This window comes from Arachis stenosperma, chromosome 4 (genome assembly GCF_014773155.1).
Source record: "Arachis stenosperma cultivar V10309 chromosome 4, arast.V10309.gnm1.PFL2, whole genome shotgun sequence".
Classification (NCBI taxonomy): Eukaryota; Viridiplantae; Streptophyta; class Magnoliopsida; order Fabales; family Fabaceae; genus Arachis; species Arachis stenosperma.
Genome location: NC_080380.1, coordinates 134,296,194 through 134,317,288, shown reverse-complemented (window position 1 = coordinate 134,317,288; position 21,095 = coordinate 134,296,194). Strand labels below are relative to the sequence as shown.

Below are 21,095 nucleotides of genomic sequence, written 5' to 3'. Positions count from 1 at the left end.
CGCGATGGTGGTCCTCCGGCGCAACACCAGTCACAGCAAGGACGGCGGCAGTGCCAAGCTTCCAGCGACGGCAACGAGGATGCGCGGCGGTGGCTTCTCCTTCCCAGTCTTGGCTCGCGCTCGTCACCCTCTCTCATGGCTCGCTTCGATCTCTCTCTCTCTCTCAGCCCGGTTCGGCGTCGTCAGCAGCGGGGCGGACTTGACGGAAAGCAGGACGGACGGCGAGGCTGATCGCAGGAGGCGCGACGGCGACTGCGACGGCAGTGAGCCCCGGGCTGTGGCGCCGCCCCTGTCTCTCCGACTCCCTTTCTGCCTCAGTCTCTTTCTCTCATGGAACTGGGAAGCCTTGTGTGTTGCATTCTGTTGGGGGAGGGGGAAGGATTTGCTGCTATTGCTGAGGGTATGGGTTTGAGGAAGGAGAAGTGTTGCTGCTGCTGTTAGAAAGGAGGGGCTGCAACAGTTTGGGGAAACCGGGTCAGGGGAACCGGGTAGGTTTTTAGGGTTAGGTTAAAATTGGGTTCAATGGTAATTTTGTAATTTCAAATAAATGTAGGGGTAATAAAGTAATTGAAAACCCAAATTAAATCCAACACTAATTGTATATAGAAAAATACTATTTACTCATCAATTTCACAAATCATTTTCAATAAAATGCCCAAATCTAAAAATTAGAAATGGTATACTTAATTTCTTCATTTTCCAAAATAGCAGTAATAATATTTAAAGTATTATTTATCTAATCCAAATCATATAAAATCCTTATTATTTCATAACTACCAACTTTATAAATTTGAATATAGAAAATAATCCAACAATTGTGAAATTGGATAAAAATCATAACTTATCTCAAATCCAATAAATCAAAACTTGCCTTAATTATCTTTAATAAAATAATCTCTGAAATTAAGGCTATAAATAACTGTAGGATTTGAGGCTTGATCATAATAAGACTTTTCAAATATTCTGGGTCTTACACGAATTCCATACAATACTCTTTTGTCCATTTTTAATAGCTCATGGATATTTTTTAATAAATTTATTTAAATTATACTACAAAAAATATTTTATCCTATGCAAAACAATAAAAAAATGGCTTAAAAAATGTTAGGAGTACTATAAAAATTTTTAATATTCTAATAACTTAGGTAAATACATGCATGTACTCAAATTTTAAATAAAATACTCTACATAGTCAATAATAATTTAGAAATGAAAGAAAATATTTTATTCCATACAAAATAATTAAAAAATATATTTTATTCTAATACAAAAAAATTTTAAAAAAATGGCTTAAAAGATGTTATGAATACTATAAAAATTTATAATATTCTAGTGATTTAGGTAAATACATGATAAAAATATTTTTTCTTTAAGATCTAAATTATTATTGACTATATAGAGTATTTCTATATATAGTACTCCTAAATTATATGGTGATCCGAATCACCATATATTACAAATTTATAAAAATTTGTAATATCCTAATGACTTAGGACATTAAAGAAATACTCTACATAGTCAATAATAATTTAGATCTTAAAGAAAAAATATTTTTATCATGTATTTACCTAAATCACTGGAATATTGCAAATTTTTACAGTACTCATAACATTTTTTAAGCTTTTTTTTTTAATTTTTGTATTAGAATAAAATATATTTTTTAATTATTTTGTATGGAATAAAATATTTTCTTTCATTTCTAAATTATTATTGACTATGTAGAGTATTTTATTTAAAATTTGAGTACATGTATGTATTTACCTAAGTTATTAGAACATTACAAATTTTTATAGTACTTCTAACATTTTTTAAGCCATTTTTTTAATTGTTTTGCATAGGATAAAATATTTTTTGTAGTATAATTTAAATAAATTTTTTAAAAAATATTCATGAGCTATTAAAAATGGACAAAATAGTATTGTATGGAATTCGAATTGATAGATTACAAATATTTTAAAGAAGTCTCGTAATTAAATATTTTGTTTGCTTTTTTTAATGTATGAAATAAAATATATATTTTTTATTTTTTAATTTATTAATTTTTTTAATAAATTATTAATTTTTTAACGGCATAGAAATTACTATATGTGTAATTCAAACCAAGCTGGTTCGAATTAGTGTGTGCATGTGTGTTGTGTATAATTCGAACCTAATTGGTTCGAATTAGTGTGTGCGTGTGTTTGTGACTTGGTTCGAATTATGTAGAAATGGAGTTCGAATTTAGTTGGTTCGAACTACATATAAGTGTGCATTAGTGGATTTATGAAGCAGTTTTTGTTTTGGCTTATTCGTGTAAAATTTTGCTCCCTTTGGTTTAAATGTATTTTTTGTCCAAAAATTTAAAACAATAAAAATAAAAAAAGTCAATATAAATGAGATTAATTAGTAATTATTTTAAAATTTGATGTTAATTAAAAAAATGTAAAAATAGATACATAAAGTAATTAAGAAAAATTAACTGTAATACTCAAAATTAATTTTTTATGTTGTTAAAAATTGAAATATATATATATACCGTGCAAACTGCACGGGATTACTATTTTATGAACATACCTAAAAACTGAATTATTCAATAATGATCTCCCCAAATCAAAATCATATTCAAGTTAAAACAGTATTAAAGACCTCATAATAAAAAGAAAATCTATTATTAGACAAACACAGTCATATTTAAACAAAAAAAATATTAATTAAATAACTTTTTCTGTTTAATTAGATATCCAATCAATCAAACATAGCCATATTCAAAGATGACAATGTTCTAAAGAGAAATAAAGTAGATGATCAAACTGAATAAAATTAGTTTAAAAAAGTTATGATCATATCAGAATTAAATGGTTAAAAAAAATCAAAACAATACAAATGTCAACCAATTAGAAAGTTTTTATTAGAAGACAACTTGAAAGAAACATCAAGTTGTAATATTGTTAAACATAAATTGTATCTAAACATATATAGTAATCTGTCAGATATAATATCGTCATATCAATGCTAATTAGGATCTAACACATCATGATAATGATATAAAAAGAAAAGCATCTAATTGCAGTAAGTATAAAGTTAAGTGGGGGAATGATATAACCAAATAGCATATTAATTTGACTGTTCACATCTGATATAAAAAACTAAGTAACTTAACCAACAAGTTCACATCCCATACATATTTTGAATTTTAGATAATGAAAAACCCAGAGTCCAAAATAGAATACATATCCCAAAATTAACAAAAGAAAGTATCAAAGCATCTGAATAATTAGTTTCTAACCACAGAAACCTGAACCAAATGATTTTTGTTCGAAACACTTCTAAATACACATAAATATCCAGGCCTAAGTTTATGCATCTTGACAAAATCTTTCCATTTGGGTCCAATTTTGTACTCTCGATTCTTGCCCTTACTTTTCAAGACATGCATTGTAAAGGGTTTAGTAATCTTTGAGCCCTTAACAGTAAATTTTCATTGTTCCGATCCACCACTCTTAAGCAATAATCTAGCAAACTCACAGCGAATATACTGTTAAATAAAAAGGGGTTAGAAACAGGTCTTAAAATAAAAAACTCATCAACAAGTATGAAACAATAGTTACAAAAACTTACAAATCGATCAGCCTTCATCTCATACTCCGTTAACCTCTTGCTATAATGTTCAGCAACACATCTATATATTTCAATTTTAATTGATAGGAAAAATATGAGCAAACTAAAAATTGTAACAGTGAAAGATGTAAGATAACCTTATACAGAATAGTGTGAGACAGAATTTGATTACTGAAATCAATACGCTTAAAATGTAACAAACTCATCAATTAATTAAATGATATCAAGAGTGAGAAAATCAATAACACATGCAACAACAATCTAATATTAAACCAGAAAAAAATTAACACACCCTCTTTTTTTTGTTATTGACCTCTTCTTGATAGTAGTTCCATTGAAAGTGTTCATTTGAATCCTTTGCACACTAGAACTTCAAGTGTAATAAAAAAAATAAATACAATAGTTAGAATATAAGACGCATAAAACTAAGAATAATTAAGAATTAAAAAAAGGGAAAACTATGAACTCTAACCTTTTCATATTTCGATGCATCTCATTATCTTCTATACCATATGAAACATCATCCAATCCATCAAAGTAGTTCAATCCCAACTCATCTTGAATTAGTTTTAGTAAAGATATATCAACAATATCTTTAACATAGTGAAAAGCATAAAAATCCATATAAATTGGTTTACTTCGCCTATCCACAGGAGCCACAAAAAATATGACACTTGTGACATGCATTAGACCGATTTTTACCACACTCTTGAACTTATAGAAAGCAAATAACTTGTCTACCTCATCGGAAGGTATCCAAATTTTGTTTCCCCGTTTTTTTAATTTAAGCTTGATACAGTTGTCACAAAGATCAATCAGGACAATTTCATGTTTCAGCTCGACCCCATATCTAGCAATTACTATCTCTGGAAGCAAAACATCATCCTAAAAACAAAAAGAGACTTATCATATACATTTAATTTTTTACCATTAATTTTATTAATTCAGTTATATATGATTTATGTATTGATCACATGGACCAAGATAAAAAAAACCAGAAATGATATATTAATCTAAATATATACCCGTCCTCTGTATGCACGAAACATAATTGTTTCTTCCTTATCATTTGGCCAATGTTTTCTTGTCCCAAAGAAACGCCTAAATTAAACCAACTCAGTATGTTTCCAGCATAAATAACAAGATATCCTTAATAGAAAAGGAAAACAATATAATCTCAACCTTGTGCGATCATTTCTACGTGCAATAAGGCTCATCGTAGCAAATGTCCGAAAAACCTATTTCAGCTATCTGAAAAAAACACACAAAAAAAAGAAAAAAAAGGAGTATTGTATGAAAATATATAATCCTGAAAATTGGGGAAAAGAAAGAGAACAGAAAAAAAAATAAAGATGCAGTAACCAGGGATAAATATTAAGATATTGCACAATTCTTAGTTAAAAAATTTTTGACTAATAAGGTGCCTAATAGTTGCAAATTAATAACTTACTACTATCTTTAGGATGATTTTTATTATAGCATTAAAAATATAATATTTGAATTTTTTGTTTAATATTTTTTCTTATTGGATACAACATAGTAATACGAAATTAGTGAATTTGACACGGCCAATATAACGTGAATTAAACAGAATTAGTTAATCGAAAAAGAAAAATAAATAAAAAAAATAGTTTTCTGTTAATATCATTTGAATTTCCACCATGTTATTATGTTATTTTTTGGCATGTTACCTTAAATCTGGCTTAATAATCAGAATGACCATCAAAATTAGCTCTTATCCACACTTCAAAACCTGGTAACAAAAAGCATAAAAAAAAAAAGAAAAGAAGAAGTTAATAAGAGTGAGATGTTGCACTCAACCAAGTATGAAACATGCCTTGTTGTGGAAATCAAATATTTCTTTCTTTTCTTTTAAATTGAGAACCAAAGTTTCCTTGAATGAGACATGCATGTGAAAATATATGACAATATCTTATATTGGTTCATATTAATATACAGCAACATGTCAGACAAACACAAATCTTACGTTTAGGAAGAAAATAGTCACAAAGGATACTTGAACTCAGCACATTCTCATAAAGTATTCAGTCGATAATTTTAGAATCCAAAACTGTACTTGATAAAATTACTGAGACACGAACCACCAAAAAATGAGAAGAAAAGCAAAGGAAAAAAGAATGTACAGAAGAATCTGTTGAGAATGCAACGATTAGGGCAAAAATTTAAAATCTTCTTCTGGTGTCAGAAGATTTACCTTATCATTACGTCTCCTGCTCATTGGACAAACTATGTATTCTGGATCTCTCAAGAGCCCAAACAAAAAAACTATGCGCCGAGAAACTGCCCGAGATATCTCGTTCGTAGGAATGGAAAGCGTCGGGAGACACCACAGAGGAGGAGAGTTCTGGAATTTGTAGGAGCATATGCGGTTTAACCGTGGTAATGTTGGGTGGTGGGATTTCTATCTTGGGTGACGTGAGAGAAAAGATAGAGATGACAGACGGTCACTCAGTAAGTTCTTCTCTTTTTTTTTTTGATTGCGTGTGGGAGAGAGAGAAGGGAGGGACCTTTGGTTTTTTTAGGTTTTGTTGGTGACTTTAAAAAAGGGAAAATACTAATAGAAAATAGGAGAAGATAGAAGATAATAATTAGAATTATCTGGATAGTTTTTTTTTAAATAAATTACACTAAATAATAATTATAACAAATTAATTACTCAAGAATACAAATAATCACACAATTATTAAGGACAAAATTTTTGTTAATATTTATATTTATGATAGTTAAAAAGAACTAAATATTCAGAAAAATCTAATATAATATCATTTTTTATTTATTTCATATTTTTTATATGAATAAATTTTATTTCTCTCGAGATTTAAGTAACTTTCATAATTTTTTTTATTTTCTATTGATAATCAGTTAAAAGAATGATGGAAAACCACAGAAGACAAAGAAATAAATAATTAAGTAATCATGTAATATTGTAGCAATATAAAAAAGATTAACATACGGATTAGGAAAATAACTAAAAAGATAATGAAGAATATATTTATTTTTTTATAAAAAAATTTTGTCTTCTTAAATATAATACATGTTAAAATAAAAATTAATTATTATTAATAATTTTAATATTAAAAATTATTTTTAATAATTAAATCTTCCCAATAATCCTTTAAAGTGATTTTTTTCTTTTTTTATATCTGCAAGATGGATAACTTTTATACCACAAAAAAAAACTATATCTAGATAATAGTTGTATATATGTACTCTAGAATAAAATTTCTAATTAACGCACAAAAAAAAATTAAATATATGAATTATTTTCATGTACAAAATAAAATTTCTGAAATTCTATGAAATTAACATGATATTTGAAAAATTAAAATATCCCCTTTTTTCCAAAAATTATTTTGTAAATAAATTGAATTTTATGAGAACTAAAATTATAATTTAGTATAAGGAAAATATATAGTTATAATAATATTATAATAATTATGAATTAAAAAAAAAACAAACCGCATCACACAATGTAATAGAAGAACCATGATAATGTCATATATAAAAACCCCCCAGAGTGCGTGGGTTTCACTTTAGTACACAATTTTGCAAAAAATAACACAATACAAAAAATTATTTATACCAAATACTATTCCAACTACTCAATTGATGCAAAACCTCATAAAAAGTAACTCGCTTTTCAATTCTCTATAACTTTCCAGACAAATAGAAACGCTTGTCTGTATAAACATATCCAACAACTTCTTCCATGATTCACACACAAAACAATAATAATCAATCAATTATATTATAGAATTATCATCATCATAATCATATCTGTTGTGATTGTAACTTCAATACAGAATAGTTTAGCTAGTAAATTGTTGCCTACAAAAGAAAAAATGAATATAGGAGGTTTCAACTTTCAAATCTCAGATTCCAAGTTTTTAACTAACCCACTAATTTGTAAATTAACAGAGAAGAGATTAGGAAAGTACTTTCCAGCAGGAATAGTAATAGAAAAAATCTTTTAGCACAAAATTAACGAACACACAATTGAAATACCATTTTAAACAGAAAAAAAACAGCATTTATTGCAAAAAAGAAGAATAGTATAACTAAATTCCGAAATCAACACATAAATTCAATAGGATAGATTATAGAAACATGCATCCTATTCAGGAAAATCCATTAGGCATTGGCAAAGTCTGAAAGCAATTTATAGAATATAAACAATCACATATAAAAACTTTTAGAACTTGAAGCTTAACACAATTGTGAGGCAAATCTATTAGAAAACTCCTCTGAAAACTATGAAAATTGATTTCTAGCTGAATCAAATTGCAAAATTTGGATAGCTCCAGTACTGGTGCACTAATCAAGCACCGCATGCAGAAGAACATTCGATATTAACTTCAACACATCATTAAAACCATAAATTCATCATTTCATTAAACAAATCACCTCTATTGTTGAAAATTGCACCCATTATTGATGTAAAAAAAAAATCCAGAAGCTAGAAGTACAAAACATGATTCACACACAAAACAATAATAATCAATCAATTATATTATAGAATTATCATCATCATAAAATATATCTGTTGTAATTGTAACTTCAAAAAAGAATAGTTTAGCTAATAAAATGTTGCCTACAGAAGAAAAAATGAATATAGGATGTTTCAAGTTTCAAACCTCAGATTCCAAGTTTTCAACTAACCCACTAATTTGTAAATCTTTCCAGGAATGTGAAATTAGCAAAACAGAGAAGAGGTTAGGAAAGTATTTTCCAGCAGGAGTAGTAATAGAAAAGTATTTTTCTTGTTTTTAAATTTCTGATCCTTCGTCTTTTTTCTCAGACTTTCCAAGATATTTTAAAGATTGCCAATAAACATAGTGCCATTAAACTTCACTGCAAATTTGGGTATATCTTTTAAGATTTTCAATTCAGAAGCCATGGCAATCTGATCATTATCCCATTTTTATGTACAGAATGAAAGGTAGAAAAAATATTAGAAGTCAATGTATACATTCCAAGCCACAATATGCAAGATCAGTACAATCAATTAAGTATATTGTGTGCCTTTTAAGTAAATGGGTATATTTTTCTCAACTATAACTTGCAATCCAGTACCTGTTATATGGTGCCTTTTAAATTGCAAACGGGTATATTTTTCTCAATTATAACTTGCAATCCAGTTCTACTTATATACCCTCAGAGAGAAGTTCTTTAAATAATCATAGTCTTCCAAACAGTAGCTTCTATTTTGCACCCCTACCAATCAACACACATTATAACAAATATCTGATAAATGACAAATGGAATAAAAAGAAAAACAAATTTAAATGAAATAAAATTTCAAAGAGGCAGAGTGATATGAACCCTGGGCTGATTTCCTATTGAGAACTACCACCGATCTTTAAATGAATCTGACAAATCAGACAAAAAAAATTTGTTCCCAGGATCCTTTTCCATGAACCCTAATCGCACAGGTATCTATATCAAAGAGAGAGATCAAGAAATTGGTGATAGCATAATATTGAATAAAAAGATGGAAGAAGACACGGTTTGAATTCGAGGGATAGAGAGCCATTACCAATCGACAACGAAGACGCCTGAAAATATGATGATTGGACCTTTGTAGCTACAACTGCGGTTGCCGAGGAAGTGGGATGCGGTTCCTCAATTGTCTTGAAGAAAGCCGACGGGCTAACGCTCTTCGTGAGCATGTGAAGTCTGCAACAGAGATCTCAGTCTGTCAGCATCGTCAGTATCTCTTCACTTAGCTCGGTGGGTTAGGGTTTTCATATGGAGGTTGACAAAAACGATGTTAAAGCGTTCGAGAGCGAGAGATATGCCTGACAGAAATGAGGATTTGGGAGACAGGGAGACGATAAACAGAGCGTGAATGGCCAGAGATTATCCGAAGCAGGAGAAGTGAGCTGGCTATCCATGAGAAAACGAAGGGGAAGGTTGGATTTAGGATTTCAAAAGAAAAAGAGAGAGGACGACATAGGTTGAACTGAAAGAGATAAAGAGGAAAAAGATGAGGGGAAGAGGAGAATGTAACGTGTTTTACCTTACTCACCGTTTCAATTTTTTACTCACCGTTTCAATTTTTTATTCTACGTTATTGAGAGACTGACGTGTGGCTTCAGGAGCCACGGAAATAAAATTGGATTAAATAAGAGTTTGGTGTTATTAAAGTGTTTGATTTTTTTAAATTAAATAAGTGCTTCATTCTCTGTTTAGCGTATAGTATTTGTTTGGGTAAGTTTTTTCATAAACTAAAAAAGTAATTTAATATTTAAATATCTCTCATCTTTTTCATCTGTTATGTTTATTATCTATAAAATTATTGATTAATTAATAAAAATTTTAAACAATATAAATTTGATGACCATATAAATTATGAAAAAAAAAAAGAAAAAAAAAAGATGAAACTACAAAACATTATCAATTTGTAACTTTTTTCTTGTAAAATTTGCTCCAACCACTAATTATTGTAATTCGTTTTTTAATATTAGAAAAACTGTATTTAATGGACCAACTCGTCTCTTCATTGTGTCTAACCCAAAATTTATCCCTCACTTTTAATTCATAGTATTGCCTAAAAAATGAACAAAGTATATGCCGTGTGTTGCAAATATAATTCACTCATTAATTAATTATTACATATAAAAAACATATTTAGTATTTTATAAAATTTTTATCACATAACTGTACATAAGTACAGTATATTATATGTTTAATTATTTTATTAAAAAAGAACTATATAATTTAAAATATATAATATATTTCTGTATAAATATATATTAGGATAATAATTAAAATATTTATCATTTTAATTATTTATATAATGATTTAAAAAAATTTTAATTAGTTAACAATAAACACTAAGATTAGTTAATGAAATATTAAGCAATTTCTATACTATGTATAACAATTAAAAATATAACAATATCAATTCAAAGTTTGGAACTACAACAAATAAAAAATATAAAGCATAAAAAATAAAACAAAAATCATGTTTTTACCAATGAAAAATAAACTCTAAAAAATATAGAAAGAAATTAATTATTGACCTTTTGTTTGTTTTTAATTACCAGTAAATTAGTGTTATGATGAATATACAAACACTTTAAAACAATAAAGAAAAAAAGGATTTTTCAACTGTATAGAGAAACTTTTAACTATGTATATTTTTTTTTCTTACATTGGACATGCTTTATCTAATTCTTGAAAAAAAAAAAGATTTAAATAAATTATTTAGGTAAAAAAATCTAATATTAAGAAAGTAAATAAAAAAATTTGAAAAATATTCATTAAAACCAACGTCAATTTTTTTTATGGAAAATTTAATACTTTGTTCTTTGAATTTCTTGAACTTGATTTCAAATATGAAATAAACAACAAAATAAAAAAATTAACATAATAAACATATAATTTAGTAGATAATTAAATAATATATAATAACAAAGTCGTTTTAAAGGGAATCCGAAACAAAAGAAAACCTATTATTTGATAAATTTAAAACATAGATTGCCAAATATCCATAAAAAAAAAACATATCCAATACAATCGAAAACATAAATAAAAATATCTCTTTCTATATATTAATAGATAAATAAACATTCTTAAGTATAAATTATGCAACTTAAAATTTTGGAGAAGATTATTTACAAATTACAACATATCATTAGATCATATTGGTAAAAAATATTAATAATCTGAGATGATTTGATATGGGTATTTGAATGGGGTTATTTTTATTAATTACGTGGTCGCATTTAAAAGAAAAATCAGTTGTGATATACATAGATCTACATCATGAAAGAGAAATTAATTAGAGAATCTAATTGAGATATATATAATGAAAATTAAATCATATAAATTGAGATATTGAATAATAAGTAGAAATGGAAGAAAAATTTGATGGTGATTTCGAATTAACTTCTTTATATTTATCCATTTAAGAGAATAATAACAGATGTTTATCGTATTAATAAGATAAACATCTATGTTATCAATAAATTATAACTTAAATGATATAGTTTTTTCGTACTCATTTAGAAGGTTGCAGATTCGAGTCTCAATCCTATTTTTGGTAAAAAAAAACATCTATATTATTTAACCTACAATATTTCTATTTTAATCATTTTATTTATAATCATATTTTTACATTGTAATATGTTAATTTTTATTTATCGTATATGAATATGTAATATAAATTTATAATTTTTAGTAATATTAGACAAAAATATAATATAAAATAATAAAATATAAATAATGATTAAGATACTTAATCAATTTTTTCAATACTTAAATGAGTAATTTAAATATATATGTTATTTTTAAATATAAAAAGATACAAAAATACAATAATTTATTTATTTATAAATAAAAAATAATTAAAAAGAAGAACTAAAATTTTTAATTATTTTTATATAAATTAAATAAATTAATAAAAACTAAACTTGAAAATAAATACTAATAAAATAAAGGAAAAGTCTAGGGGACCAGCAGTTTTGTTGAATTTTGGCCAGCATGTAATCAGCAGAGAAAAGTGAGCCATTGGATGAAATCTCACACCAATCTCATACCATCAAATCATTATTGATGGCTAGTTGATGGCTAACAATCACAAAAATTGCTGGCCCCCTAGCATTGCTCTAAAATAAATATGAATCGAATAAATATTTTTCGTACCTGGCACCGATACACCGTTTATTTGTATACTAAAAGATGATGGGAATCTAACTCTGTGTATCATACGGCAGCTATAATAATTCACGTTGCATTGAAATGGATAAGCTAATAAGAAAATCATGCTAACAATATAGTAGGACAATGATGATGAATAACAACACACGTTTGCCAGCTTGTTAATGTAGGTATGAGCACATGAATGTTCGGACTTTAAGTATATTAATTTATTGAATTAATAATCAAATTAATTTTTAAAAGATAAATTATTTTCAAAAGATTTTAATAATTTAATTGAATTTTAAAAATTATAAATTAATTATATTTGTCTCATTATTATTCTATATTAATCATTTTTGTTAATGATTAATAAATAAAATATTAACTAATAGTATATATAACACATAATATATTTAATTTTAAAATTATATTGACATTAAAATTTATATAATTAGAGAAATAGACTGAATTGATATTTTCATAGCTAATGTTCAATTGAATATATTAAAAATAATATATATTATCAATTAATATTTTATATCAAGACAAAAATTATTAATAAAATGATGAAATAACAGAAAAACAAACATAATTAATTTATAATTTTTAAAAAATTAATTTAATTAATAAATTTTTCACAGACAAAACTAAAAAAATAATTTATAAGAATAACTAAACTATTAACTCCTAATTAACATTCCTGTAGCTGTTTTGAGTAAACACTAGTAGTACATGTATATATGCAGGCTGTAAAATATATTTAAAAATTAACTTTGTTATTTTTATTCTCCTTTTAAGGAGTATTCTTAAAACTTAAAAGGCTAGCGATTTGGGTAAAGGATTATATATAATTTATTTATAATTATATACTATTTATGAGTCAAACATACGAAAGACAGCAATAAATCAAATTAGACAACTACTATATATAATTATATATTGTAGACTTAATGGGCAGTTTCTATTGTATATTATTTATTGACTTGGAATTGAATAATATATCCAACTCATTTTTAACAATTAGATTGAAGTAGAAAGTTGTCCAACACTTATGAAATTTATTGAACCTTTTAACATTATATATAATACATTTTTTTATATGCTCAAAACTAGATAAGGATTTGTATTTGTATGAAATTTGATTATATGAATATATGTAAATATCACATTGATGAAACTGAGTGAATTCACCTTAGGAAACGAGAAAACAGAGACGGAAAATCACATATACATCACATAAAAATAATTAAGACATAGCCTTTATAAAATTTTAGATATTTCTCTTCAAATGGGTTAGAATTTTGGTTTGAATTTTGAGGATAAAATACATAGTTAAATTGATTGAGAATTAAAATGATGTAAATGTTGACTTTCGATGTAAATTGAATAAATTAAATTTAATTTAGTATGTATATATTATATCAATAGTAAATTGAATTAAGTTGATTTAATACAACTGTTTATAACTTGGTCTACTAATTAATCAGATTCAAAATAAATAAATTTCAATTAATAGATATCATCCAGATCAGCACCTACCTGACCTCATAGAAATTGAACACGGCAACACGAATTCAGCCCTGTTTATTAAAATAAGTAATGACTCCTACTACGTCTCCTATTCATATAGAAAGGAGATCTCAATAACCACTCTACTAAAAGGGAGCAACTAACCCACCATAAAAGGTGAGACTACTCGAAAAGTGGTTATTGACTCTATATCTACACTTATAAATATCCTGACACTTTCAAGTATTCTTCGAACTCCAATCTAAACCTGCCTAAAATCCTTGCTAACTTAAGTATCGGAGTCCCTTGCAAGTACCACCTCCCACCTACTCACGAGGAACTCAAACAACGGCACCTCGACACCAGAAGATGTCGGACACTATCCCAAAAGAAGTCTAAACCTCACGTTCAGGCCCAAATTCATCCGTTTCAGGTATTCCTCGGAACATTGGCGCTGTTGTCAAAGACCTAAAAATCAAGTACGATGGCGGACGACATTTTAGAAAATGGACACGTAGCTTCCAATTCTGAAGTCCTAGAAAAAGAGCAATATAACGATGATCGAGCATTAGTCATACTTCTCCGAGTCGATAAATGAAAAGGAGTTGGAAGATACATGTATCCGTCAAACCCGAAAGGACACATGATAAGCTCGGAAGTTTATTAATCTAAAGGATGCGGGCCAAGAGATCCCACAGAAATTATAGGACTTGTCCACAGATATCAAAGTCGGCTGGAACAACTCGAGCAGGAGTTAGAGCGACAACAAGAATCCGAAAGAGCCCTAAGAAGGGAAGTACAATGGTGAAGAAAATTAGAAAAAAATTCTTGAAATTGGAATAATCCGACTTCAAAGGTAGGAGAGCCTGAGCCGACCGAGAAAAAATGCCTCTGGCAAGCGAAGATCCATTCATATAAGAAATCATGCGGGCTAACATTCCTAGAAACTTTAAAACCCTAGACATGGACCTTTATGATGGAGCGACTGATCCGAGACATCATCTGAACAATTCCAAAAGTCGTATGTATTCGGTTGACGCATTAGATGCAACTCACTGCAAAACTTTTTCGACTACATCAACCAAAGCGACAATGAAATGATTCGACGGTCTACCACCCAGATCGGTCACCTGCTTTGACGACTTGGCGAGAAGTTTCCTTACCCGATTTTTTATCCAAAAGGATAAGGTCAAACATGCAGTAAGTCTCTTGGGGGTAAAGCAATAAAGCGTGCTTGAAGATTCGAAACTTACCTACTGAAGCACTTATAATGGAACTAGTTAATAGTCTTAGAGAAGGTCCCTTCTCCTAGTCTATATCAAAGAGGCACCCGACCTCTTTGTACAAAGTACAAGAGCAAATTGAGAAGTATGTCAACATGGAGAAAATTGCTCAATTAAGAGAACCTGCCCCAAGACAACACAATCAATATTAGGCACGAGACAAAGAAAAAGAATCAAAGAAGAAAGAAGAATATAGCTTGGACAAACCACGAAGGTTTACAACTATACTCCATTATGAGTTTCTCTTATTGACGTCTACAAAGAGATCTGCAACACCAAAAATCTTTTTCCTCCCAGACTGATTAAAAACAAAAATGGAAAAAGTCGGATAGAATACTGCAAATACCAAAAAATCTATAGCCATTCCACCAATAATTTCTATGATTTAAAAATGTGTTCAAGAAATTGGCTAGGGAAGGTCAGTTGGATATATAGGTATTTAGCAGAAAGATCAGATGATCAGGGCAACATGAAGAGTGATAAAGAAGACAGGGCTCGGCAAGATCAACCACAATGAATCCCTGAGAGACACATCTACATGATAGTTTGAGGGTTTGCAGGAGGAGGAGTAACAAAATCCTTCCGCAAGAGACATTTGAAAAAAGTATACCAGGTTGGTGAGGAAGCTTAAATGCCCGGTCTGCCTGCTATTACCTTCACAAAAGAGGACGTCCAAGGGATAGCATCTGAGGATGATGACCCTGCCGTGATCATGATGATATTTGCCAACGCAAACCTCCACAGGATCCTAGTAGATCAGGGAGGTTTGGCTGACATCTTATTCAAACCAGCTTTTGATGAGTTGGGCCCAAAGAAAAAGGACTTGAGAGCATATCCAGATACCCTCTTCGATTTGGGAGATACTCTTATCCGACCTTTGGGAATTATCTCCCTTTACACCACTTTGGATAAGGGTACAAAGTTGAGAACCTTAAGCATAGACTACATAGTGATCGAGTGGCATCGGCTTACAACGCCCTAATAGGTTGGATAATATTAAACCAATTTGCTGCAATAGTCTCCACCTGTTACCTTTGCATGAAATTTTCTACTTCTGAAAGGATAGCCATTGTAAGGGGAGACCAGAAACTGGCAAAAAGGTGATACAATGAAAGTCTGAACTGACAAGGACATACAAACGGAAAAGAGGTCAATACCATAGAATTCGGTGGTATCCGAGTTCGGGAGGAATTGAGACCCCAGGCTAAATAAATGATCGAGAAAGTCCAAATTGGGGACGAAATGAAAAAAACAACCAATATAGGGGTAAACTTAGAAGAACAGCTAAAACAAGATGATGGTAATCAGTGGCTAAGAGAAGGGGAGGTTGAATCTTAGCCCCTATTTTTTCTGAATATTACTTTCTGCCTTTTAAGATAGCTTCAGGAGATATTTCTGCTTTTTGTCTCATAACAAGTTAAGAGACATTTTCTTTATGTCTCGTAACCGGTTGGGAGATATTTTTCAATTTTGTCTCCTACGCAACAGAATCAGAAATGGAGTAGATAAGAAAGAGAGAATCACACCCAGAAGTATCATGTTTTAGCTGCTAAGTGCAATGCAGCCTATATCCAGTCTCCATCACAATAGTGACGAAATTTCACTATAATCAACAGATTACATACACCAATTCTTCCTTAGGAACTACCCATTCCTATTTGGGACAAGTCCAGAATCTACCCCTAAAACTGAAATTGACTTGGTCAATCTACTAAGCTTTCAACCGCAAAGTGCTAACCCAACTTGTAAGGGAACAAGTCCAGATTCTACCCCAACCTGAACTTGACTAGACCTCAATCTAGCTTTCAACCGCAAAGTGCTAACCCAACTTGCAAGGAAATCCCCTCAGGATCATGACAACAAAACAGAAATACATATAAAGAATTTCTGAGATGACTATGGCTTTTTCTTTAACTCTCTGCCTTTTTTCACTTATTGGCTTTTTCTTACAAAATCTCACATTTTGCCTTTTACCAATAAAACACAGACAGACTAATTGAGAAAAAGAAATATTCAATGAAAGCCATGAAGAAGAAGAATAAACAGCTCAAAGAGCTATGGGAACCCAAACGTGTGCTCTCACTCCTTACCTCAATCCTTAGCCGTTCACCCTTATTATAGAAGGGGAAGCTTCCAAGGTTAAAACCAGTTCAACCAAGCCACCAACATCTTCTCCATCACATACAACCGGTTCGGAGAGAAAGAAGAAAGAGGGAAACCGAAAGCAAATCAACATGCATGTACCTCTCTCTCATTCCTTCTCATCAAGCTTCATCAATATAAGCCTTCCATCTTGACTTTGTCCCCAAGAAAAAATTCTGACCCTTGATGAACTCTTGATCCTTGACAGCTCCATCTGTTCCATTTTTGCTTCTTCCTCCACGTAGCTACAATAGCTACCTTCTGTCTTGGATGAACAAAAATAGAAACGAGCCATACCACAGAGATCTTCTTTCTCTGACCGAGGCCGATTGCTTCTACTTTTGGCGTGAAGATCTTGAAACTTCTTCTTCACATCTTGCCTTTTGTGGCAAAAATCTCAACCACGCCATGCTTTAGATCTTCTTTTCTCAAAGGCCATCTTCACCCTAGCCTTTTTCTTCATAGGCTTTTCTTGTAACTTCACTTTTCTTCTGATAACTTCTACCTTCTTCTTTCTTCTTCTCTGATAGATGATATGACTGAATGCAAAGAGAGAGATGAGAGAGAAGAGAGAATAGCTTTCATTGGAAGTCATCAACGCACATTAAACTCAATTGAAATCTCACTTCAATTCCCCTATGCATAAAGTAACATGTAAAGCATTTAATATAAATAAATCAAATTTAATTTTCACTTCCTGTTACCAATACATGGAGTCACGTATGGCTTTTGGTTACTTAAGTATGAGCTTAATTGAATTGCAATATGAAGTCCATTAACCATGAGAGTTTCGGTTACCAAGGAATATAATTAATTGAAATTGGAATTTGGATTCCAGTAGGTAACCGAAGCATGCCTTGATCCACTTCTTTCTTCTTCTAGTTTGGATCAATAATAAAGTTGGACCAAGAGAAGAGTTTATTTGGACTTTTTATTAGTTTCTTGGGCCAACTTTGAATTTCTTTCTTTTTTAATATTCAACCACTAATATTTGAATTAATTTTGTCCAAGGCTGAATTTTCTTCAATGATCCATTTGGGCCAATTTAGTTTTCTATTATTTCAAAGCACATCCACTTATATTAATTTTGCACATGGCTTGATTAATAACAAGTTGGGCTCATAATTTTAATAAATATTTAACTAACATTTTAATAATATTTGATCATCATATTTAATATTTATTTTCAAACTCAACACAAGATTTCATTAAGCTCCTGCAAGAAAATTCTAACTTTTTTGTCTGAAAAGCTTTTAATATGCCTGGAATTCACCCCGATCTCATGAGCCACAAGCTTGCTGTTTATCGGTGCTCACGACCTGTCCAACAAAAATGACGAAAGCTTCATCCTAAAAGGGCAGAAGTTGTAGAAGAGTAAGTCCAATCACTTTGAGAAGCAGGATTCATAAGGGAGGTGAAATACCCATTATGTCTTGCTAATGTGGTACTCGTGAAGAAACAAAATGAAAAATGGAAATGTGGGTCGACTATACTAACCTCAACAAAGCTTGTTCTTATCCCCTTTCCAGTATTGATGCTCTAGTAGATTCGGCTTCAAGCTATAAATACTTGTTCTTTTTGGAAGCATATTTGAGATACAACCAAATCCTGATGTACAAGTCAGATCAAGAGAAGGCCTCTGATACGTGTTCTTATCCACCTCTTTCATTACTTTTACAGCAAACTAATACTATGTAGTAATGCCATTTGGATTAAAAAATGCTAGAGCTATATATCAACGATTAATAAATAAGGTATTTGAATCTCACCTTGAAAAATTGATGGAAGTCTACGTAGATGATATGCTTGTCAAGATTAGGGAAGAAATAAGTCTGCTATCCGATTTGGCAGAAGTGTTAAACACGATAAGGCAGCACGATATGAGATTAAATCCCACAAAATGTACATTTGCAGTTGAAATAAAAAAGTTCTGGGAATTTATGCTCACCCAAAGAGGCATTGAAGCCAACCTAAATAAATGCAGGACAATTTTGGAGATGAAGTTTGAAGGAAGCTCAGCAGCTAAACGGCAGGCTGACAACCTTGTCTATATTCTTTGCTAGGTCAGCTTTGAAAACCCTACCTTTATTCTCACTTGTCAAAAAGTGATATCAATTTCAATGGACTCAAGAATATGAGCAATCTTTTCAAAACTTCAAAAAATTCTTGAGCCAGCCACCTAACCTCACCCGACCTGAAGAAGGAGAAAAGCTCATATTATATCTGGTCGTAGCGGACAAGGTCATAGCCTCTGCCCTCGTCCGAGAAGATAAGGGAGGGCAGAAACCTGTATACTTTACGAGCAAGGTATTGCAGGGGGCAGAATTGAACTATCAAAAAATAGAAAATTCGTCTATGTCCTTGTCATAGCCTCCAGAAGACTCTGACTTTACTTTCAAGCTCATACCATTAAAGTTTGAACTAACCATGATGCATATTCTCCAAAAGATGGATATTATAGGACGGATATTACAATAGGACATGGAATTATCCGAGTTCTACCTCGAGTATGAAGCTCGTACAACCATCAAATCTCAATATCTAGCTGACTTCCTAACTGAATACATAGGCGAACAACAAAGAAGTCCTATAATTTGGAATCTATATGTAGATGGATAATCAAATAAAGCTAGTAGTGGAGCAAGAATTATTCTTGAAAATAAAGAAGGAACTCGGTAGAGCTCTCCTTAAAATTCGAGTTTTCAGCCTTTGACAACCAAACTGAATTTGAAGTCATGCTTGCTAGCTTAAGGCTAGCCAAAAAAGTCGGAGCATTAAAAGTCACCGTGTTTAGTGACTCCTAAATGATAACATCGGGATTACCAAGTCAAAGTTTCTAACATGAAGAGGTACTCGAAGAAAATACTAGAACAGCTAGCACAATTCCAACAGAGGTCATGCACATAACTCGAAAGCTTAATTACCGAGCTGATTTCCTTTTCAAACTGGCTAGCACAAAGCTTGGGGCAACAACAAAAGTTTGATCTAAAAAACTTTTTATAGACCAACAGTAACCAAAAAAATTGACAAATCGAACGCTCTAACAATCTCCAATCTATAGCATTTTTCTTTTAATTGATTTCGGGTCAAAGACATGATATTTGATGTCCAAGTGTTGATTTGTCAAACTTTAGGGGTGCCAACAAGCCATTAAAATCTATAATTAATAAAATATTTTTTATTTTATAACAATTTAAAGAAAATAAGTAATATTTTTATTTTAATTAACAATTATACATATTATGTGAAATAAAAAAACAATAAATAAATAATTCAAATATATATAAGAATAGACACAAATTAGATTGAGTCCGTTTGGGAAGTAGCAGAAGCTATTTTTTTTTTTTACTTTTGGAAAAAAAATCTGCTTTTCTTCTTGACTCTGTGAAAAATACTAACCCTTCACTACCATTTTCACGCAAGGTCTACTAGAAGCACTGGCCTTCCACCATCATTCTCACGTAATGTTCCAAATCTCACCATTAAAATAAAAAATAGCAACAAAATATACATTGACACATATTTTATATTTATTTTTTATTTTCACGTACCATGTTATACACAATATTAGTGATTAGGTTATGTAAAATCAACATTTAAGTATTTGTTATCATCGTTATTTTAATATTCATTCTCTTCTATAAAAAAAAATATTTTTTGAGTTATTTATCCAAACCCTACAACTATAAAATAAGTACTTTTATAACTAAAAATCCAAACATAAAATAACTTACTTATAAACTGCTATTAATAAAAGTCCTTATGCTTTAAGCTCTTTTTTGAAAAGAACTTATTTAAATTATTTACCCAAACTGAGTTGAATATGGATAAAATTTTAATCTAATTTACACTTAAAATATCAAATTGGATCAAATTACATATGTACATTTTTTGAGT

The 21,095-nt window shown here is 30.0% G+C and overlaps 1 protein-coding gene across 5 annotated transcripts; it reads right to left on the bottom strand.

Annotated features, from left to right (window-relative positions):
* Positions 1-3,077: 3,077 nt before the first annotated feature.
* On the bottom strand, positions 3,078-9,596 carry LOC130973708 (uncharacterized). 5 transcript variants are annotated; one of them, XM_057898344.1, is made up of 10 exons: positions 9,155-9,594; positions 8,941-9,054; positions 5,813-8,832; positions 5,289-5,350; positions 4,780-4,848; positions 4,623-4,698; positions 4,070-4,482; positions 3,890-3,967; positions 3,598-3,658; positions 3,080-3,514 (listed from the first exon to the last, which is right to left on the bottom strand). In XM_057898344.1, the coding sequence occupies exons 5-10, from the start codon at positions 4,812-4,814 to the stop codon at positions 3,458-3,460; spliced, it is 720 nt and encodes a 239-aa protein (XP_057754327.1). In that variant the 5' UTR covers positions 4,815-4,848; positions 5,289-5,350; positions 5,813-8,832; positions 8,941-9,054; positions 9,155-9,594; the 3' UTR covers positions 3,080-3,457. The 5 variants fall into 5 exon arrangements, 4 of the variants coding, with proteins under 4 accessions (XP_057754327.1, XP_057754326.1, XP_057754325.1 ...); XR_009084248.1 differs by having other exon boundaries at positions 3,078-3,514; positions 4,070-4,154; positions 4,339-4,482; positions 5,813-9,596; XM_057898343.1 differs by having other exon boundaries at positions 8,941-9,594.
* Positions 9,597-21,095: the final 11,499 nt, after the last annotated feature.

What these genes read in the sequence shown, in the direction of transcription:
- LOC130973708 (XM_057898341.1), bottom strand. Translation starts at nt 4,814, where the DNA reads ATGAGCCTTATTGCACGTAGAAATGATCGCACAAG. An exon ending in TTCGTGCATACAGAGGACGG is followed by an intron (nt 4,483 to 4,622) that starts GTATATATTTAG and finishes TTTTGTTTTTAG; the next exon opens with GATGATGTTTTGCTTCCAGA. An exon ending in TCAATAACAAAAAAAAGAGG is followed by an intron (nt 3,659 to 3,889) that starts GTGTGTTAATTT and finishes TGAAATATATAG; the next exon opens with ATGTGTTGCTGAACATTATA.